We start from the raw sequence: 22,115 nt of genomic DNA, 5'->3' as shown, positions 1-22,115 counted from the left end.
ATACACTCACATAACGTGAAGTACACTATTCTTATTGCACAAAATAATACATGTGACAAGTAGAATAACTTTTCTCACTATGGTAACACTTCACATTTTCTGTAAAGTATGGTACCCTCGCTTTGATCAAATAAATTTTAGAATACATAGTTTCAACATTATGTTACACACAGCTTCACTACTTTATCCCAAGTAAACATTAAAACACTATCATCTCCTCATTATAAAACACCTGCATCAAAGAACAGTACAAGTTTATCACTTTTCCTCAGTGAAGCATTTTTACAGACACCATATCACCAACATATCGACTCTGCCTCATCACACTCATTCTTTCCTCAGTTCACCTCATCCAGTTCTCTATTCATCCAAATCCAAAATAATAAAATGTACAAAAACTAACTAGTACTACATATCACACTATACGCTATTCCTGGGCTGTGTGCATTTTCTGCTGGTGTATCATGAGGTTGCTCCTCTCTGAGAACCTCTTCCCGCAATGCGTACAGACAAACGGCCTTTCTCCCGTGTGGACCTTCAGGGGCATCTTCAGCTGTTGCTGGTGGGAGAATCTCTTCTCGCAGTAGGTGCAGTTGTAGGGTTTCTCCTCGGTGTGGACCCTCTGGTGCTCTTCAGTCGGTGCTGGAGGGAAAACCTCTTCTCACACTGGGGGCAGGTGTAGGATTTCTCCCCTGTGTGCAACAATAACATTGTTGTCATCAAATCCTCTACCAGCTGCCCTTTGAGTTCCTCAATGAACTTGACACCTTGATAAGCTCATTTTCTGGCGATGGGTCACCGCTCGTACTGGGCGACGTCAACCTCCCGACGTCTGCCTTCGATTAATTTATTTCCAACTCTTTCTTTTCCCTTCCTTTGACATCGCCCTCTCCCAGTCCCCTCCCACTCACAAGGCAGGCAATACACTTGACTTCATATTTACTAGAGCCTGTTCGCCTACTAATCTCACAGCATCCCCCTTCCAGGTCTCTGATCACTAATTTGTTTCCTTTTCTGTCTCCCTCTGCTCCAACCCTAGCCACTTAGCCCCGACCCAGATGGTCATGCACTGTCGCAATCTTCGCTCTCTCTCATCTCTCCCTTCTGCTAAATCCTTCTCCCTCCTCTCTCTTTGACCCTATCATCCTCCCTTTCCACATCCTATGACTCGCACTGTCCCGTTTCCTCCTGGAAGACTCGGTCCTCTCCTGCTCCGTGGCTGAGTGACTCATTGCGTGCTTAGAGAACAGGTCTGCGGGCAGCTGAGTGAAAATAGAGGAAAACTTAACTTACGGAGGACCTATCATACTTTCACTCCCTCCTCTCCACCTCCTCTTCCTCTGTATCCGCTGCAAAAGCCACTTTACGTCACTCTAAATTTCAAGCTTCTGCCTCTAACCCTAGGAAACTATTTTCCAACTTCTCCTCCCTCCTTAATTGTCCACTCACTCCCATTCTGCGGATAACTTTGTCAACCACTTTGAAAAGAAGATTGATGACATCCGCTCCCCATTCACTCAGCCTATTGAGTCCACTGGTCCCACTCACACAGAACTACCCTTCTCCCTGACCTCTTTCTTCCCTCTCTCCATATGAAATTCTGCAACTAGTGAGATCTAGCCGCCCGACAACCTGCTTGCTCGACCCCCTCCTCCCTTCTCCAGACCATCTCTGGAGACCTCCCATTGCTCACTTCCCTGACCACTGGCTGCGTCCCCTCGACTTCAAAATAGGCAGAGTCGTCCCATCCTCAAGAAACCAACACTCGACCCCTCCGACGTCAAACTACAGACCGGTATCCCTTAGATACTAGAGTGTGCTGTCTCTGACGAACTCTCTCAAAACGATGTTCTTGACCCTAACCAGTCATGCTTCTGGATGGTCACTCAACCGAGACTGCTCTTCTCTGTGTTATGGAGGCTCTCTGCACTGCTCACTCGCTCTCCTCTGTTCTCATCGTCCTTGATCTATCCATTGTCTTCGACACCGTCTGGACTACTGCAACTCTGTTGGGGAGGCTCACCGCTTGTGTTATCAAACCCTTGCAACTTATCAGGAACGCTGCAGCCCGTCTGGTGTTCAACCTTCACAAATTCTCCCATGTCAGCCCACTCCTCCGCACACTCCACTGGCTTCCAGTCCAAGATCGCATCCACTACAAGACCATGGTACTTGCCTACGGAGCAGCAAGAGGAACTGCCCCTCCCTACTTTCAGGCTATGCTCAAACCCTACACCCCAACCCGAGTACTACGTTCTGGCACCTCTGGTCTCTTGTTCCTCCCACCCCTACGGGAGGGCAGCTCCTGATCAGCCCGGTCCAAGCTCTTCTCTGTCCTGACACCCCAATGGTGGAACCAGCTCAGGCCCTAAAATATACTTTTTGGACCACCAGCCACTGTGGCAGGTAGATGAAAACATTTACCAGGCACTCTGATTTTTTACATCAACAACAATAAAACGGATGATGCTTTGTCATGTTTCAAAACAAGAAATGTATTAGTATGAAGTAATGTGGTATTTTGCTGAACTTCATAAAACATTTAGTGACCCGAGTCCTTTAACCAAAATATCAGATAAAACTAAATGTTCAGCATCCACTTTAAAGGGTGAGGTTAACGTGGTATCGGGGCCACTTCGAGTCGTGTTAGGTGTGTCTGTGTGCGTGTGAGATTTGGGACCTGACTAGGGTGTCTGTAAACTATCAGTTGAAGTAGCAGAATCAAACTAATGTTGAAAAACAACCGAGGTTATGAACAAAACAATGTAAATAGCCAAGGAACACGAGGACAAAGTCTCAATTTGTAGACTTTTGAGTAAATTAGACAAACTTTTATGCCTGTGTGCAGTGACTCCAAAAATGAATCTCTCAGCACTTCACTCAGTGCACATAGCTTCCCAGCCAGGCAGTGTTGCTGCGCAAGGTGGGATATAGGATTCATATTTCTTTGTGCGATTAGCAGCTATGAAAGAAAAGATGTGCTCATGCTTGACTTTTGACTATTTTTATTTGTAAATGTAATGCTGGCACTGTAGAGCCCTGCAAATTGACCACCCACCAACGTGGCTGGTGAAATAGAAATTCTTACCCGTCAATACATAAATCTACCCGCATTTAGTAGGTGTTAATTTTATGCCCTGAACCAGCTTCCCCCTGAAGCTAGGCCAGCATAGTCCCTGCCCATCTTCCGAAAACATCTGAAACCCTATCTCTTCAAAGAGTATCTTAAATAATCCCACAGCAATCCCCCTCCACTATGTCGCCTCTGGTCCTGGCCTGCTTGGTGATGTCCCCTGGGCCCTTGCCTTCACTGGTCTGGGAATCCAAGAAGGCATCCCATTGAAACTCTATTACTGTATGAAGGCTATATGTATTTCTCCCTTACCTTGCTCCCCCTTCTTTAGTCCACTCAGCAGGTCAGTGCTCTCTGGCCCGTCTTCTATTGTCTCCTCTTTGACTAGTAGCAGATCAGGCTTCCCATCCTCCATGTCTGCTGACTGTAAGAGATACAGAGTGAGAGGATGTTGGATAAAGAAATCTGTTATGAGCACCCTGCTATGGAACATCTTCTGATTGGGCAATGAGGGATTGCTATGAGTACAATGGTAGTTGATTTAAAACTGGAAAAGTGATAGATGATTTGATTACTTGACACTTTAATGGTTAGATCATTCAAAAGCATGGTCCCTTATCTGCAGTCTCAGAGTAGAAGTGCTGATCAAGGATCAGGACCCCACCTGTCTACATAGTGTTATTCATTATTATCTAAAAGGCAAATATGATCCTAGATCATCACTTCTACTCTGAGTTGCTTTGTGGATATTGGACCTGACTTAATACCATGCAGACAATTGTTTACAGTGGCTCACCTCAGTGAGACTGTGTGTGGTCCTGTGCTCAGCTGTTTCTTCTATGGGTTCAGGAGAAGGTGTAGTCTAGACCCTCCTCACACCCCTCCTCATTCATCAGCAGCACCTCTGGACCCTCTTCCTCCTGGAAGAGACAGATGATACAGACATACACTCCCTCAGGTACGTACACACAGATAATAAAGACACTTTAAACATGGAGTGTTTGCCCATCATCACTACGTTTGAGTCCTACACTGTAGTTACAGAATGACTTCATTTTTGTTAAACCCATCATGGTGGACATAACTATGATATTTAGGGTAAAAATAAGTCAGCTATGTTAAGTCAAAAGTCATCCGACAAACCTGACTAAACTATTTTGAGGTGTACAGTAGGTGTTTGTTAGTGTGTGGGTATGTGTAGGTCTATTTAGTAAGTGTATATTGGTTATAAAGCGCTGTTGTATGTATGCAGAATAGGGTGAGATGGGATGTATACTAAAGAGAGTCTCAATGAGTCTTAAAATGAAAAGTCCCATTTCGTGTTTATTAAACAAGTGTTAAGATGCCACTGCAGTCTCCTTTTCACCTCGTAACACCTGATTTACTTAATAAAAGGAACATCTCAATAGGTGGTCCAGGACATAGCACAAGTGGGTGGGTTGGGCCTTTCTTCTTTTGTTCACTAGGCCGATGGCATCACAACTTCCCATCAAACCAACTCATTGAAAACTGCAAACTTCAAGGAGCAAGGTAATGTCCAAAATACTTTTGTTCAATTTTTTCACCATTTAAACCTGTATTTATACTTGGAATATCACTTTACAACAGGAAAAGTTTAATCACGGGAGGAAGTCTTGAAATACACCATATGAAAACCACACATACACTTCTCAACTAAAAATCTGCATGAACTTGATAAACTGCATACATTTTCTGATGAAAAGTGTCTTGGGAAAAAATTGTAGTTGAATGGAAGTAATGAAACAGGCATTTGAACATCTTATATCCGACACAGTACAAACACTATCTAACAGACTTTTTTAGGGTTATACAGTATATCATACAGTGTATCACACAATGTCTGGATGCAATATTCTACTCAGGAATATTAAACACTGAAATCTGTTACTCTCACTATTTCAAATGCATCTGTGGCTAATTTCGATTGACATCAATGAAAATTCATCTTTGTCTTTAAAGCAGGGTAGGATCTAAACATCAGAAGCTATCGATTGGAATGGTTACTTTCTGTTATAGAGTGGAATGTTTTTTCTGCTGGTGTATCCTGAGGTAGCTTCTCTCTGAGAACCTCTTCCCGCAGTGTGTACAGGCGAACGGCCTCTCTCCAGTGTGGACCTTCAGGTGCATCTTCAAGTGACCAGCCTGGGCGAAGCGCATGGGACACTGGGTACAGCTGTAGGGTTTTTCCCCTGTGTGGACCCTCTGGTGCCTCTTCAGGTCACCAGCCTGAGCAAAGCACATGGGACACTGGGGACAGCTGAAGGGTTTCAGTCCTGTGTGGACCATCTGGTGCCTCTTCAGGTTGCCAGCCTGGGCGAAGCGCATGTGACACTGGTTACAGCTATAGGGTTTCACCCCTGTGTGGACCCTCTGGTGAATCTCCACCTTCTGGGGGCAGCTGAAGCCTTTGTTACAGAACGTGCAGAGGAACTGCTTCTCTTTAATACCACCTGATGTTTCTCCCCCTCCCTGAACCTGGGCTCTATGCCTGTCGTTTGAGTTCAATACCTGATCGAAAAGGACGCGGCCGTGTGAATCGGAATGCCCCATCGACGTTGACACTGGGTCGTGATCCTTGAGTGCGTGTAAAGGGGAATGGGTCGCAACATTTTGACTTGTCTCTAAGCTTTCCCTGTAATCTAAGAAATCTCTGCCCTGTGAGTGTCTGTCTCCTAGGTGACTATCTGCATTCCATGTGGGAGGGTCACCCTCCACTTTCACAGTCACTTCATCTACGACTATAACCTCCACTTTCTTATCTAGGCACCCTTCAGAGTATACACTACTACTGTACCGGTTCCAGTCCCCTGTAGACAGATCAGTGTGTGTCTCTAAACCCAATCGCATGTTGCCAGGGTCCATCTCTGTAGCGTAAGAACAAGACGGATCATTGCCAGTCTCTAACACGTCACCTGAGTCCAGATGGGAATTAACAGCCCTCATGTTCGGGTTACCGTAAAGTAAATACTCTGAGCCAGGAGCACAGCCCAGTGGCCCCAGCCCGAGTCTCTCTGGGTCTGATCTGTGGTCAGATTCTGTGAGTAAAAGGCTTTGTATTACAGTTAAAGTCTCTGTGTCTGTCTCTGACTTGTGTCTGTCTCTGACCTCCGTGATGCTGCGTTGGGTCCTGGGCTGCACTGTGGCGTTGGTGGGGTCCTCTGTGGCTACAGGGGGCACTCCAGCCGCTCCAGTCTGGATGTTTCTACTGTGCCGTGGGTCCTCTCCTTCAGCCCTCTCCTGCTTGACTCCAGGGCCTGCAGTCTCTGCATCTATAGACTGACACAAGAGAGGTTATTACCTAAATTGGATAACAATGTCATAGGGAAGTCAAACAAGCTCCCCTATGGTAAATGTGCATGTACGCAAGTCAATAGCTGAAGAAAGCCTTGCTGAAATAAACAGGCTATGGATTTACAAAGTAGCATTTTTTATGCAACACTATTACACTAACCTCTATCATGATAACATGCTGGGTTGAGGTTCCACTCCCCTCATCAACAGTGATTGGTTGGTCATCTCCCCATGTATTGTGTCCCGCTGGCTTCACAAAGCTCCTGTGGCCTCCAGTGAGATGTCCTTCACCTGAGAGTGAGATTGGGGGAAAGATGGGGTTAAGTTAGGTACTGTCAATGCTCAACTGTATATTGTACCCTATTGACACTGTCTAGAATTGGAAATTATTTAAGGTAACATTTCTCATAACTTCTTGATATGCTATTTATTTCTCTGTATTGTATTATGTTCCATGTATCACAGTTTTTTACTGAGTAAATAATAGGAAATTAAGTAAATAGAATATGGTTAGAATATGATATTGTGTCTTTGTGCAAGATAGCTAAGTAATCAGGGGAATTATTGCATACTATCCAAAAACTGACCAAGATGCAATTCTGGGTAACACATCTGAACTCGTGCAGAAGGGGGGGGGGACAGGCACTGAGCTATCTATATATGAACCGACAGGCCGCGTAGCCTCCGCCTTCTGCAGAATATACCTCTTGCCATTCCTCTGTACCGGTCGAGGATCTTGATACTGGGACGACTGGCTAGGACGCGGTCCCGTGCCATCTTCAGTTCAAATAGCTGTAGTTTCCTCCGCAATGCCTTGTTTTCTTTCTGGCTTTGAGTTATTTCCAAACGAAACACTGCATAGTCGTCGTCTACGAGTTTACAGATCTCTGCTACGGCTGAATTCGCTAGCACCTCCATGATGGAGGCTATTTGCGTGTGGAAAACCATACCGTTAGTCATTGTTAGCTAACGTTAGCAGCTAGCTAGCGTTAACTATATATCTATCACAAAGTCCTGTCTCTAACATGTATTAAAGATTACATATGGTAAAGATGAGATTCTGTGCCGTTAAATTAGTAATTTTAAGTGCCATGGTGTTAATAAACGTCTATACAGCAACGATAAACACGCTAACGTTAAAGTTGCTCTTCGTAATTTACTTCCGTTTACGCTGAAGAGAAATTATGTTATTGGTAGGCGTCATAGAAGGGTGTGGCTAAATGAAGGGAATGCGCGCTGTAATTTGAATTACGGTATTTATTACGTTACACGTCAAACCGCCTATTCATGATCAGTATCTTTCAAGCAGTCGTCACTAACATCCCACAGCCAAACTCATAATTGTCTAAACCCTGCCTATTTCCACAATGTCTCTTCTTAACATTTGATTTTAAAACTAACCTTAACCACTCTGATAACCTTATGCATAACCTTAAATAAAGACCAAAAAGCATTTTTTTTGTTATATCATTCATTTTTACGATATAGCCAAAATGACTGTGGTCGTAGAATCTAGTGGAAACCCTTTCATAGGTTCGAATGAAAATTAAGCCCATTTTATTTCTAAATGATAAACAAGTTAATAAAAAGTCAACATATCAAAAGGACAACATGATTTCTCATTAATTAACAGATTTGATCACCTAATTGTATTTAAAGGAACAGGTACCACCTGATTATGCAAAAAGATGTTGGGAGGGACATTATATTTGTTATGACTAGAACAAAGGTCAAACCAAATTCCAAAGGGGGAATATACAGTGCATTTGGAAATTTTAGCCTTATTCTAAAATTGATTAAATTCATTATTTTCCTCAATCTACACACAATACCCCATAATGACAACGTGAAAACAGGTTTTTAGACATTTTAGCTAATTTATTACAAATAAAAACAGATACCTTATTTACATAAGTATTCAGCCCCTTTGCTATGAGACTCGAAATTGAGCTCAGGTGCATCCGGTTTACATTGATCATCCTTGATATGTTTCTACAACTTGATTGGACTCCACCTGTGGTAAATTCAATTGATTGGACATGATTTGGAAAGGCACACACACACACACCTGTCTATATAAGGTCCCACAGTTGACAGTGCATGGCAGAGCAAAAACCAAGCCATGAGGTCGATTAAATTGTCCGAAGAGATCCGAGAAAGGAATGTATTGAGGCATAGATCTGGGGAAGGGTACCAAAATATTTCTGCAGCATTGAAGATCCCCAATAACACAGTGGCCTCCATTTTTAAATGGAAGAAGTTTGGAACCACCAAGACTCTTCCTAGAGCTGGCCACTCGGCCAAACTAAGCAATCGGGGGAGAAGGGCCTTGGCCAGGGAGGGGACCAAGAACCCGATGGTCACTCTGACAGAGCTCCAGAGTTCCTCTGTGGAGATGGGAGAACCTTCCAGAAGAACAACCATCTCTGCAGCACTCCACCAATCAGGCCTTTATGGTAGACTGGCCAGACGGAAGCAACTCCTCAGTAAAAGGCACATGACAGCCCGCTTTGAGTTTGCCAAAAGGCACATAAAGATTCTCAGACCATGAGAAAACTCTTGGTTTTCTCATGGTCTGAGAATGCCAAGCATCACGTCTGGAGGAAACCTGGCACCATCCCTACGGTGAAGCATGGTGGTGGCAGCATTATGCTGTAGGGATGTTTTTCAGAGGCAGGGACTGGGATACTAGTCAGGTTGAGGGAAAGATGAACGGAGAAAAGTACAGAGAGATCCTTGATGAAATCCTGCTCCAGAGAGCTCAGGACCTCAGACTGGGGAAAAGGTTCACCATCCATCAGGACAACAACCCTAAGCACACAGCCAAGACAACGCAGGAGTGGCTTCAGGACAAGTCTTTGAATGTCCTTGAGTGGCCCAGCCAGAGCCCGAAATTGAACCCGATCATACATCTCTGGAGAGACCTGAAAATAGCTGTGCAGCGACGCCCACCATCCAACCTGACAGCTTGCGGGTCTGCAGAGAATGGGAAAAACTCCCCAAATACAGGTGTGCCAAGCTTGTAACGTCATACCCAAGAAGACTCGAGGCTGTAATCACTGCCAAAGGTGCTTCCACAAAGTACTGAGTGAAGGGTCTGAATATTTTCCGAATGCACTGTATTTATATAGTGTTAGACTTCAATGACAGTGTGTCGGCTATGCCAGCACACCAAACAACCAATCTGTATTATGGGAGAATGTTAGAGTACCCAGATGCTCAACTGAGGGACATAGTAATAAAAAATAAAAACTCTTAGCCCAGGACACTTCACATGATAACTATAATAGTTCAGCTAAAGAATTGCTACGATTTATCCCCATTGTGGGCACTCCTATGTCTGATGAGGTAACTCAGGAAGGAGAAGCTCTTGGAACATAGTTTGCACTTGAAGGGCCTCTCCTTGGTGTGAATGGTCTGGTGCTGCTTCACATACCTTGCCTCCGCAAAGCTCTTCCCACACGTGGGGCAGGCATACGGCTTTTCAGCATCTGTCCTATTGCTTGGTCTCTTACTTTGTGACCCTATGACACCAGAGGAGGTAGAAGCAGGAGCCACCACCAGGTGGTTAGTCTTTGAGCTCCCTCCTTGACCTCTAGCCATTGTTTTGGTGTTGATGGGATTGTGTGCTGTGTTATAGGTTAGGTGCCTCTCATGGTGAATGCCCATCCTGACCCTGTCTGTATTGGTGAGGTAATCCTGAGGTAACCGAGGAAGGCTAGACCCAGGTCCAGGCTTTCTATGAACCCAGTCACCAGGCATTAGACGAGATCCTGAAGGAAAAGAAAGACTTCCTGATTGACTACCACCCGGGGTGTCTCCCACCACTCTCTGTGAAGGCTGAAGCCCAGGGTGACTTGCTCTGTTCATCATGGATACTGTGGTGTTTGTATCATATGAACAGGAGGGTCTATCTCTATCAGCCCCAGGCCCTGCTTCATGCCTGTACTGAGACTGTGAAGAGAAGGGTCTGGGCTGCAGACTGGATCCCTGACTGGAGCCTCTGTCTCTCTGATGACCACCAGGACTGAGGTTGTTCAGTCCACCTGTCCACTGGTTGTGTTTTGTGTAGTGGTGGAATCTCTGTCCCTCGTATGTCGGTCCTAGTTCCGAATCGGGACGGAATAACGATGTCTCCTGATCCAGGGTCCTAGTCCAGGGCCAGGGTTTGTGACCAGCCTCTTCAGAGGKCCACTCTCTCCCGCCAGCAACACCGGATATCAGCAGGTCCTCATGGACTGCAGACTAAACACAAATTTTACAAAAGAGCATATAAAAGGTTCATATAAGAAACTCTGCTGTATGCACAGAAACATGACATATTAAAAAATGTTAACCCACAGCCAAGCCCATCTCTAACACTGTGATTCAAGTACCTCACAATATGAAGCCATTGGAGTTTATTATAAATAAAAAAAATCCATGTGTTGATTCAACAATTAAGTATAATGTTTTGGTTCGACTGAAATAAGGGAAACTCAGTCTCTGCAATGATACAAAAAAAACAAGCCAGTCAGCACAGAGTCAATTTTGTATTTAATTTCAACAAAAATGGTAACACACTCACATAATGTAAAGCACAGTACTTTTTATTGCACAAAACAATAAGTTGGGCTGTGGTGGTCATGACATTTTGTCAGCTGGTTGTCATGACATTTTGTCAGCTGGTTGTCATGCAAGACTGTCAGTCTCACGTAATTGACCATTAATTAACATCAACACGTTGAGCATCTCCAGGCCTCCATGCATACAAGCTGCTGATGAACTTTGGAACATCTACATTTAAAAATATCATAAATCAATTGAATATACACCATCGCAACAAAGCCATGATTTATTTTAGGCCAGTCTAAAGATACATGATATGAAGAAAATGTATTTCAGAAGAATAGAATATGAGTTGTCCTACTGTACACTGTCAAAAAGACATAATTGTATGGCTATGCGCCATGCTGTAGGCTTGTTCATTTAGCAGACAAGATATCCTTAAGTCCCATGCCATTACTTTTTATTATATGATTTTATAGTAATAAGATTATAATTGAACTTAAAATAGAAATTCTATTTTTCCCTTTCCAGAGGAGTGCGCATATAAGTGTCTATGTTGAGCGTAAAGTCATCATTTGAAACAGGTCCTATATGCCAGATTTTCTGTAATTTGGCAACTTTAGTTGTGAATGATACAAACCTTAGAATGCCTTAGAAATCAAAAGATATATGGGCTGCATGATGCGACTATAGGTTATTGACGATTTTGAGAAAATGGCAAAAAAAAGGCTTGTGCTCGGTTCCTTGCCTCAGGCTGCACATGCTGTTCCCTCCAGCTCTCATCAAGTGACCATTATTTCACCAGACTATTCTCAATTTAATCTTAACAAATATGTAAAATTAGTTTAGATCTAGAATGGCCCATTATCAAATTGGCAGAAACATGGGCAAGAGGAAAAAAAATACATATCATCCGTATCGAATAGCGAATGGAGGCCACTTTCCCGCGGCTTCGTCCCATATCCTGTAAACTACAGTTATGTTGCGTCGCAACATGTGATAGATATTCCGCCCAAACTCTGTATGCCATGGGCACTCCAACCCTGTTCCTGCAGCTACCCAGTGCTTCATTTGGGAAACTAAGTGAAATCTGTAAGAGAACATCGATAGTAACATGTTTTCACACCGAAACTGTATACGGTATTTCATTAAACTGTTGACAGCGCCTCTCTCTGCGCACTGAAGAATGCCATGAAGGAGAGCGGGGAGGAGATGGAAGCACACGGTGGTGAGATATTCTGTAGCTAAAGGTAATGTGTCAGCCTATTAATTATGAAAAATATAAAACGTGCCCTATTACTAGGCTATTCAAAATAAAATAAAAATTCACTATAATGTAGACTGAATTAGTTGTATTTAGGCTAGGCCAATTTTGTACCAAAGATACCTTAAATCCGTTTTTTATTAGCTTTTTTCCCACTGTTTTTATTTTACCTTTATTTAACTAGGCAAGTCAGTTAAGAACAAATTCTTATTTTCAATGACGGCCTAGGAACTGCCTTGTTCAGGGGCAGAACGACAGATTTTTACCTTGTCAGCTCGAGGATTCAATCTTGCAACCTTACAGTTAACTAGTCCAACGCTCTAACCACCTGCCTCTCATTGCACTCCACGAGGAGCCTGCCTAGGAACAGTGGCTTAACTGCCTTGTTCAAGAACAGAACGACAACCAATCAACAAATCACAGTAGGGTAAGTTTTAAAAGCACATACTGTTTTGATGATAAGTGTTTGTGATTTTCGATGACATTTGCATTGACGTCAGAGAGGCTAGAATGACAATAGAGCCCTGAGTACCAGGCCATTAGCGACCTGATGATCTTTACCGAGTTGGGTACTACTAACATATGTCCTAAGTGCTTAAAAGGAGATTACCATGACTGGTCACATAGAATTTTATTGAGGTCATGACTCATGAATGCTGGATTACCGCAAAAGCCCTAGTAACAAGTATAATTTTTTCTCTCACTATGGTAACACTTGACCTTTGCTGTAAATCTGGTACCCTCGCTTTGATAAAATGAATGAGAATACTTTGGAAAATGTTTAATATTACACACAGCTTCATTACTTTGTCAAGTAAACATGAATTAAGGCACTATCAGTTCCTCATTAGAAAACACGCGCATCAAACAGGACAATGTTGTCACTTCTCATCAGTGAAGCATTTTTATAGACCCCATCACACCAACCATATCATCTCCTCTGCCTCATCATACTAATTCTTTCCTCAGTTCACCTCATTCAGTTCCCGACTACATCCAAAACAAACATAATTAACTACAAACTAACTAATACTACTCTACACTATACATGGGCCGTGTGCATTTTCTGCTGGTGTAACCTGAGGTAGCTTCTCTCTGAGAACCTCTTCTCGCAGTGCGTACAGGCGAACGGCCTCTCTCCCGTGTGGACATTCAGGTGCCTCTTCAGGCTGGACGTGTGGGAGAAACTGACCCGGCACAGGTGGCAACCGAAAGGTTTCTCCCCCGTGTGGACCCTCTGGTGCCTCTTCAGGCTGGATAAGTGGGAGAAACTAGCCCGGCACAGGTTGCAGCAGAAAGGTTTCTCCCCTGTGTGCATCCTCTGGTGGATCTCCAGCTGTTGGGGGAAACTGAAGGCTTTCCCACAGAACGAACACGGGAATCGCTTCTCCTTGGCGCTGCCACCTTTACTGATTCCGTCTCCACTACTGTCACTTGTCAATGGGCTTGTGTAGCTATTTAGTGTTGAGGCACTGTCATTGTCTGTGGTCTGGTTTAACATTAGAAGAGTGTGAGGAGGATGAAGGCCAGGGGGTGTCTGTGTTGTCACAGGGTCCATGTTCCAGTTGATAGATCCTATAGAAGGCAGGCTGAAGGCAGCATCTGTTAGGGGGTTAACCTGAGGCGCCATCAGTCTCTCTGAATCACAACTATAGGAGCAGGACGGAGCAGCGCTAGCAGAGTCTGTGTCTGTTCTCTCCCGACTCACACCCACACCACCCCGTCCCTGCAGACCAAATCTACGCCTTGCCCTGGTCTCAGCCAGTCTGTTGTCATGGAAACTAAGTTTAGCTGTTGTTTTGTGTTCGACTGTCTGTTTCAGGTTGTGGTTAACAGTGTTGTTCCCCTGCCCGGCATTAAGGATGCTGTCCCATCCACTGACCTCCACTATGTCGCCTCTGGCACTGGCCAGCTCGGTGATGTCGTCTCCTCGACCCTTGGCTGCTCCGGTCTGGGAATCCAAGATGGCTGCCCAGTCTCCTCTTTTAACCTCCAGCCAACCACCTAAAGGAAGAGGTTAGAAAATAGACTTTAAAAAACATGTCAGAGAAAACTCTACATATGGAGTTTTTTTAATCAATTACCTGGTCAAGTTCATGCATTGTGTGATTTTGTATGTAAACATAAGTTGTATTGATTTAATTTTCTGAAAAAATAATAGCCAGGCACATTACTATTCCCATTGAAGATCTATTACTGTATGTAGGCTATATGTATTTCTCCTTTACCTTGCTCCCCCATCTTTAATCCACTCAGCAGGTCAATGCTCTCTGGTTCCTCTTCTATTGTCTCCTCTTTGACCAGCATCAGATCAGGCTTCCCATCCTCCATGTCTACTGACTGTAAGAGATACAGAGTGAGAGGATGTTGGATCAAGAAATCTCATATGAGCACCCTGCTATGCAGCGTCTTCTGATTTGGCAATGAGAGATTGCTATGAGTACTATACAAACATGTTAGTTGATTTTATTACTTGATACTCTTTAATGGTTTAATAAATGAAAAGAATGGTCCCACACTTAAGACGAAATGAATCAAGACCAGGGCCTGCATCCACAAAGTGTCTCAGAGTAGAAGTTCTCCTACTCTAATGGGTAAAAATAAAAGCTATGCTTGAAGCATCTTTAGTCATACGAGTCCCAATCTAGTCTACAGATATTTAGGAGACCTCATGAGCTGTCCTAACTAGTTGAGTTCCCAGCAAGTGTCTTGATAATAGAAAAGGTCAGCGAGTCAGTGGTTCCTGCACCATAGGCAATTACTTTGGAGTTGTTGAAAGAATGTGTTTATATTTGAATATGATCAACCCATAAATGATGTAGACCTACCTGCAACAGTATCTCTTGCGCTTTTGACAATGATTTCACTTTATATGCCTAAATTGTTTTAACCACTAGGCTAATAAATAATCCCTATTTTTTAAAGATAATTTCAATAACCTACATTATGTTATTTTAAGTTATCCCTTTGGAGCGCAATATCACCTTGATAGACATTGACAGTCTATCTTTAAAAAATATACTTAAATTGAGCATGCCTATAGGTTTGGAAATTGAAAGCATCTAGATAATGTTGCATAAAACGTTTGAAAGGTCTATCATTTTCACATGGTAGGGCCTATGCTAACTTTGATTATGTTCAATGAAAATTATAGACTGTTCAAACGTTTTATGCAACATTATCGGCAAGTTAGTTGATGCCTACTGTGCCAAAGCAATTTAGAGTTGTTAAACGGTAGTGATGAATGTGTTGATATAACTGTAATAGCCCATTAACAAAATTCTGCTTTTAACCACCATCAGAATTGGTTACAAAAAAGGTTATGCATGCAAAAATATTAGGCAAGAATTAAGAGTAGGCAAAGTAATTGTATCAGGTGAAAATTATATTAAACATTTTACCATTGCAACATTTGATGGTTGTCTGAAGCATTCTATAGTCCAAAGCTGGCAATGCCTCATCGTGATGAGTTATTCCCCATAATTCTAATTCTTATGACCGAAAAGAGCTTCTGGATATCAGAACAGCGATCACTAACCTCGATTTGGATTAATATTTCCACTTCAACGAGTCAGAGGAGCAGGACCTACTGCTCACCCCGGACCAGGCCCTAATACCGAAGACTCGGAAAAGAAAAAGACTGCGCAAGAGAGGCCAACATGCAGGCGCCCTGACAAACTATGTAGGCGAATACATAAACCACCTCTAACCCCTCTTCTATTGGCGAATGTACAATCACTGGAAAACAAACTGGGCGAGCTCCATTCGAGTCTATCCTATCAACGGCACCTGAAGAACTGTAATAACCTATGGTTCTCGTAGTCTTGGCTGAACATGAACATGGATAATATACATCTGGCAGCAGAAGGACAGAACGGCAGCATCCAGAAAGCTCAAGGGGGAGGTGTATGTCTCTTTGATAACAACAGCTGGTGGGCAATCTCTAATATTAAGGAAGTCTCGAGGTTCTGCTCGCATGAGTTAGAATACCTCATGATAAGCTGTAGACCATACTATTTACAAAGAGAGTTTATCTATATTTTTCATAGCTGTCTATTTACCACCCCAAACAGATGATGGGACTAAGACCACACTCAATGCGTAGTATAGGGCCATAAGCAAACAAGAAAATGCTCATCCAGAGGAGGTGCTCCTAGTGGACGGTGATTTTAATGCAGGAAAACTGAATCCGTTTTGCCTCATTTCTACCAGCATGTCACCTGTGCAACTACTGGCGAAAAAAATATATTTAAATTTAAAAAAATATATATTCGCACACCTCATGTAGCCTAGCCCATAGGCCTGTTTGAAGGTTTGTATCACAACTAAAACGTGGCCAAATAACTTCTTAAAATTAAGCACATTAATCCGCTTTACAAGGGGTGTAGAGCCTAACTGGCATATATAAGCAGCGCCTGAGTGTCAAGTTTGGGAAGGTCATTTTCACCATAAAAATGCACCTTTATAATAACAGTATTCCATGCATAATTGCATTTGTGATCACATTTGATAATGGTGTTTTCCCACTAATGGAACATTTGCGCTTATAGCCTATTGCCGCGTGCACATTGCTGCACTTATAATTTGAAGAAATAGCCTAATATTTTATCAACATTTTAAGCTAAATGTTCTGATCTGTTGCATCAGCCACATTGCGTAAAAAAGTTTTTGTTGATGTTAGTGGTTGTATTAATTTGAGATCTATCGAATCCCACAACTGTCCCAGACTATGTTTGGAATATTTATTTCTCGCACAGAATATAATAGGCCAACTTTTGTACTATGGGGGATAATAGATTGACATAGGTTAGTGCTTTTGCTGTACGTTAGGCCTGCTCATCTTGATGGCTGACGAAAAGTAAATGTGAACAGTTCTTCCAATATCTTCAATATGCACCTCGGAATTGGATAAGAACGTACGCAGTTGCGTCCCGATGTGTCTGTCTTCACTTGTAGCCTGTGAGAAAGACCAGATCACGTGATGGAGAGCCGTGTGAGTGAGAAGTGCTACGGAGCATGCAGCAATCAGGGTGAAGGGCTGCAAAAGGCATGGATTTCTTTTAGGGTGCATTATGGCCACACAAAGGGGAGCTGCTTCTCAAATTGTGAATGAGAGACTGACGAAGTGTGTACAGCCTGCGCAAAAAAAACAAAGCAGAGTTCATGCCTTTCAAGCGACAAAAAATAATCATCATTAGAATCGCATCATGCAGTCTTACAATGTATTACAAATCAAAACATGTAGCCCAACGTTTGTAGAACAACTAAAGATACATGAATAACTCTAAATTAAGCATATAGGACTACCTATTTCTTTGTTAACTTCTTTGGTATAGGGGGCAGCATTTTCACTTTTGGATGAATTTCGTGCCCATAGTGAACTGCCTCCTACTCTGTCCCACATGCTAATATATGCATATTATTATTACTATTGGATAGAAAACACTCTGAAGTTTCGAAAACTGTTTGAATGATGTCTGTGAGTACAACAGAACTCATATGGCAGGAAAAAATCTGAGAAAAAATCCAAACAGGAAGTGAAAATTCTGAGAGTGGTCGTTGTTAAAGTCATCGCCTATTCAATTCCCTGTAAAAAATGGATCTGTTTGCACTTCATACGCCTTCCACTAGATGTCAACAGTCAGTAGAACGTGGAATGAAGCTTATGCTGTGTTGTGGGACCGGATGGGAGGGGAATGAGTCAGTGGTCTGGCAGATTGCCAGTTCTTGGTCACGCGCTTTCCTCATTATATCGTCTTGCGTTCCATTACTTATAGAGACTGAAAAGAATTCTCCGGTTGGAACCTTATTGGATATAAATGATAACAACATCCTGAAGATTGATTCTCTACTAAGTTTGACCAGTTTATTCGACCTGGAATATAACTTTTTGAAGTTTTCGTCCGACGTTTGCCTGCATCTGCGCGAGCGTTTGACACGTGTACTACACATGCTAGCAAAATTAGCTAATTGGACATAAGTAATGGACATTATCGAACAAAACAACGATTTATTGTGGAACTAGGATTCATGGCACTGCATTCTGATGAAGATAATCAAAGGTAAGGGAATATTTATGATGTAATTTCGTATTTCTGTTGACTCCAACATGGCGGAGAAATGTTGTTACATCTGAGCGCAGTCTCAGATTATTGCATGGTGTGCTTTTTACGTAAAGTTTTTTTTTAAAATCTGACACAGCGGTTGCATTAGGAACAAGTGTATCTTTAATTATATGTAAAACATGCATCTTTCATCAAAGTTTATGATGAGTATTTCTGTTATTTGACGTGGCTCTCTGTAATTACTCCGGATATTTTGGAGGCATTTCTGAACATGGCGCCAATGTAAACCGAGATTTGTTGATAAATATGCACATTATCGAACAAAACATAAATGTATTGTGTAACATGATGTCATATGAGTGTCATCTGATGAAGATGTTCAAAGGTTAGTGATTAATTTTATCTCTATTTCTGGTTTTTGTTACTACTATCTTTTGCTGGGAAAATGGCTGTGTTTTTCTGTGGCTATGTACTGAGCTAACATAATTGTTTGGTGTCCTTTCCCCGTAAATCCTTTTTGAAATCAGACATGTTGGCTGGATTCACAACATGTGTAGCTTTAATTTGGTGTCTTTCATGTGTGATTTCATGAAAGATTGATTTTATAGTAATATATTTGAATTTGGCGCGCTACATTTTCTCTGGATTTTGGCCAAGTGGGACGCTACCGTCCCACCTATCCTAGAGAAGTTAACACCTCAACACAGAATAGCCGCATGTGCGCACTCCCTCAAATCGTTTGGAGAAAATATCCATTCTATTTTATTCAGCTTTGTTCAATTGTATTCTTCATACTATAAAATAATGCCATGGAATTCTTAGAAAATCTTGTCTGCTAAATGAACTAGTGTAGCCCACAGCCATTTGGCATAGCCAGATCAGGACCTAACATAAGGACAACTCAGAGTATGCTATTCTGTTCTTCTGAAATAGACTACATTTCCTTCATATCATGTTTCTTTAGACCGGTCTAAAATAAATAATGGATTTGTTGTGAAGGTGTAGGCTATATTAAATGGGTTTTTTAGACTTTTTAAAATGTAGATGTTACAAAGGTCAGCATCAGTGGCTTTTAGGCAGGAGTGTGGAAGCCAGGAGATGCAAAATGTGTTTATGTTAATTAAAGGTCAATTACCGTGAGACCGACAGTTATTTGCTTGACAATCACCGGCTGACTAAATTTCGTGACCGCCACACCCCTAGTCTGGAACCAACAGGACCCTGAACAGCTTCTATTCCCAAGCCATAAGACTGCTAAATAGTGAGTTAAATAGTCCGGGTAGCTATTTGGTTAACTATCTTCATTGACCTTTTTGCACTAACTTTTTTTGACTCATCACATACGCTGCTGTTTATTATCTGTCCTGTTGACTAGTCACTTTATTCCTAGTTATATGTACATATCTACCTCAATTATCCAAGTACTGGTACCCCATGTATGATTATTCATTGTGTATTTATTATTATTCTGTTATTACTTTTCTATTATTTCTCTATTTTCTTTGTCACTGCATTGTTGGGAAGGCCCCGTAACAATGTCAATGAGCGTCATCACTATCTTTCCTTTACGGTACCTCAAACTGTCATGATTACCAGCTGAGAAACTTTTATGAGTTGATTTTACTCCTGGCTCAGACTGTCTGAGCAGTGTCTAAACATCATCCTAAAACCTACTCTGAGCTTAGAGTTTTTTGTTGTTGTCTTAAAACAGGTTTTAACCAAATTCCTATGACCTTTTCTGTGACGCTTTGTGGGTACGGCCCCAGGGTAGTCTCAGAGTAGAAGTTCTGATCGAGGATCAGTTCCCCATCTGTCTATATTGTCTTATTCATTATGATCTAAAAGGAAAAACTGATCCTAGTTCAGCACTCCTACTCAGAGAGGCTTTGTGGATCCGAGCTCTGACCTAATACCATTCAGACAGTAGTTTACAGTGGGCTCACCTCAGTGAGACTATGTGTGGTCCTGTGCTGCTCAGCTGGTTCCTCTGTGGGTTCAGGAGGAGGTGTAGTCTGGTTGTCCTCAATGACCATGGTCCCCTCAGGGTTCCCCAGACCCTCCTCACACTCCTCCTCCTTCACCAGCAGCACCTCCTCCTCCTGGAAGAGACATGTGATACAGATTACACAGACATACACTCCCTCAGGTACGCACATACAGATAAACACACTTTCAACATGGTGTTTACCCATCCCCACTACATGAGTCCTGTACTGTAGTTACAGAATGATTTCATTGTTGTTAAACCCATCATGGTGGACATAAATATGACGTTGTGGGTAAAAAAGTCAGCTATGATAAGTCAAAAGTCATCAGACAAACCTGACTAAACTATTTTGACGTGTACAGTAGGTGTTTGTTAGTGTGTCGGTATGTGTAGGTATATTTTGTAAGTGTATAATGGTTATAAAGCGCTGTTGTGTGTATGCAGAATAGGGTGAGATCAGATGTGATGTATATTAAAGAGTGTCTCAATGAAAGTCTTAGAATGAAAAGTATGAGTTTTAAATACACAATATATAAACTACACATACGTCTCAACTAAAAACAGCATGAACTTGATAAACTGCATTAATTTACTCATAAAAAATAAAGTAGTTGAATAGAAGTAATGATAAAGGCATTTGTGAACATAATATAGCCTACACAGTACAAACACAATATGAACATCTTGAAGAACAATCTGACCTTAATAGCCATGTACTCTATCTCCACCTGGCACAGCCAGAAGAGGACTGGCCACGCCTCAGAGGCTGGTTCCTCTCTAGGATTCTTCCTAGGTTCCTGCCTTTCTAGGGAGTTTTTCCTAGCCCCCGTGCTTCTACATCTGCATTGCTTGCTGTTTGGAGTTTTAGGCTGGGTTTCTGTATAGCTCTTTGTGACATCTGCTGATGTAAAATGAGCTTTATAAATACATTTTATTTTTATTTGATGTAACAGACTTTTTAGTGTTATATATTTTTATTATTATTTTTATTTAACCTTTATTTAACTAGGCAGGTCAGTCAGAACAAATTCTTATTTACAATGACGGCCTAACCCGGTCGATGCTGGGCCAATTGTGCGCTGCGCTATGGGACTCCCAATCACGGCCTGGAATTGAACCAGGGTCTGTAGTGACGCCTCTAGCACTGAGATGCAGTGCCTTAGACCGCTGTGTCTTAGACCGCTGCCTTATATATCACACAATGTCTGGATGCAATATTTTGCTCAGGAATATTCAACACTGAAATCTGTTACTCTCATTAATCCAAATTAATCTGTGGTTCTTCTCTGTTGACAACAATGAAAATTAATATGTATTTAATGATTGGAATGGTTACAAATCGTGTTGCATATTGCTTAACATGTCAGTTACATATTGCAATACAATCTTTAGATGATATATCGATATTTGACTCCAATTACCAATTTATTTAAAAAATATATGTTTTATTATTATTACTTTTTTGCTGCTGTAGGTAGCGTTAGTCGGCTGTACCTGCAAAAAAATTCCGGTATTTTTCATCCTATAGCTTGTTCTCATTATCTTTTCAAATAGTGAGCCAACATGTTTTCAGCACTTTTATTTCCCAGATTTATAAACACTCGTTTTCTCACGCTCTCTCCTCTCTCTGCAGCAGACATATAATGAGCAATATGTTTGGAACATCAAATCGCAATATCGAATCRGAATACATATACAATTGTGAGAAGCGTAATAAATATTGCATCGGAACCTAACTATTGTGATAATATTTTATCATGAGGTCCCTGGCAAATTCCAGCCTTACTTTCTATGTTATAGAGTGGAATGTTTTTTCTGCTGGTGTATCCTGAGGTAGCTCCTCTCCCAGAAACTCTTCCTGCAGTG

The 22,115-nt window shown here is 42.1% G+C and overlaps 2 protein-coding genes across 2 annotated transcripts in view; one reads left to right on the top strand and one right to left on the bottom strand.

The window, feature by feature from the left end:
- LOC111958400 (uncharacterized) overlaps nucleotides 1-22,115 on the top strand; it is a 345,226-nt gene that overhangs the window by 206,415 nt on the left and 116,696 nt on the right. The window lies entirely within an intron of this gene.
- LOC111958443 (uncharacterized) overlaps nucleotides 1-22,115 on the bottom strand; it is a 126,857-nt gene that overhangs the window by 72,935 nt on the left and 31,807 nt on the right. The window contains exons 11-20 of the mRNA XM_023979702.2: nucleotides 20,206-20,361; nucleotides 14,426-14,537; nucleotides 13,241-14,201; nucleotides 13,172-13,187; nucleotides 7,090-7,351; nucleotides 6,546-6,676; nucleotides 5,108-6,370; nucleotides 3,386-3,497; nucleotides 2,024-2,155; nucleotides 536-642 (exon numbers count right to left, since the gene is read on the bottom strand). Coding sequence (XP_023835470.2) covers nucleotides 536-642; nucleotides 2,024-2,155; nucleotides 3,386-3,497; nucleotides 5,108-6,370; nucleotides 6,546-6,676; nucleotides 7,090-7,351; nucleotides 13,172-13,187; nucleotides 13,241-14,201; nucleotides 14,426-14,537; nucleotides 20,206-20,361 — 3,252 coding nt within the window. The remainder of the gene's footprint in view (nucleotides 1-535; nucleotides 643-2,023; nucleotides 2,156-3,385; nucleotides 3,498-5,107; nucleotides 6,371-6,545; nucleotides 6,677-7,089; nucleotides 7,352-13,171; nucleotides 13,188-13,240; nucleotides 14,202-14,425; nucleotides 14,538-20,205; nucleotides 20,362-22,115) is intronic.

This window comes from Salvelinus sp. IW2-2015, linkage group LG34 (assembly GCF_002910315.2).
Source record: "Salvelinus sp. IW2-2015 linkage group LG34, ASM291031v2, whole genome shotgun sequence".
NCBI lineage: Eukaryota > Metazoa > Chordata > Actinopteri > Salmoniformes > Salmonidae > Salvelinus > Salvelinus sp. IW2-2015.
Note: the sequence above shows the minus strand (reverse complement) of the source record. Positions and strands in the feature narration are given on the sequence as shown.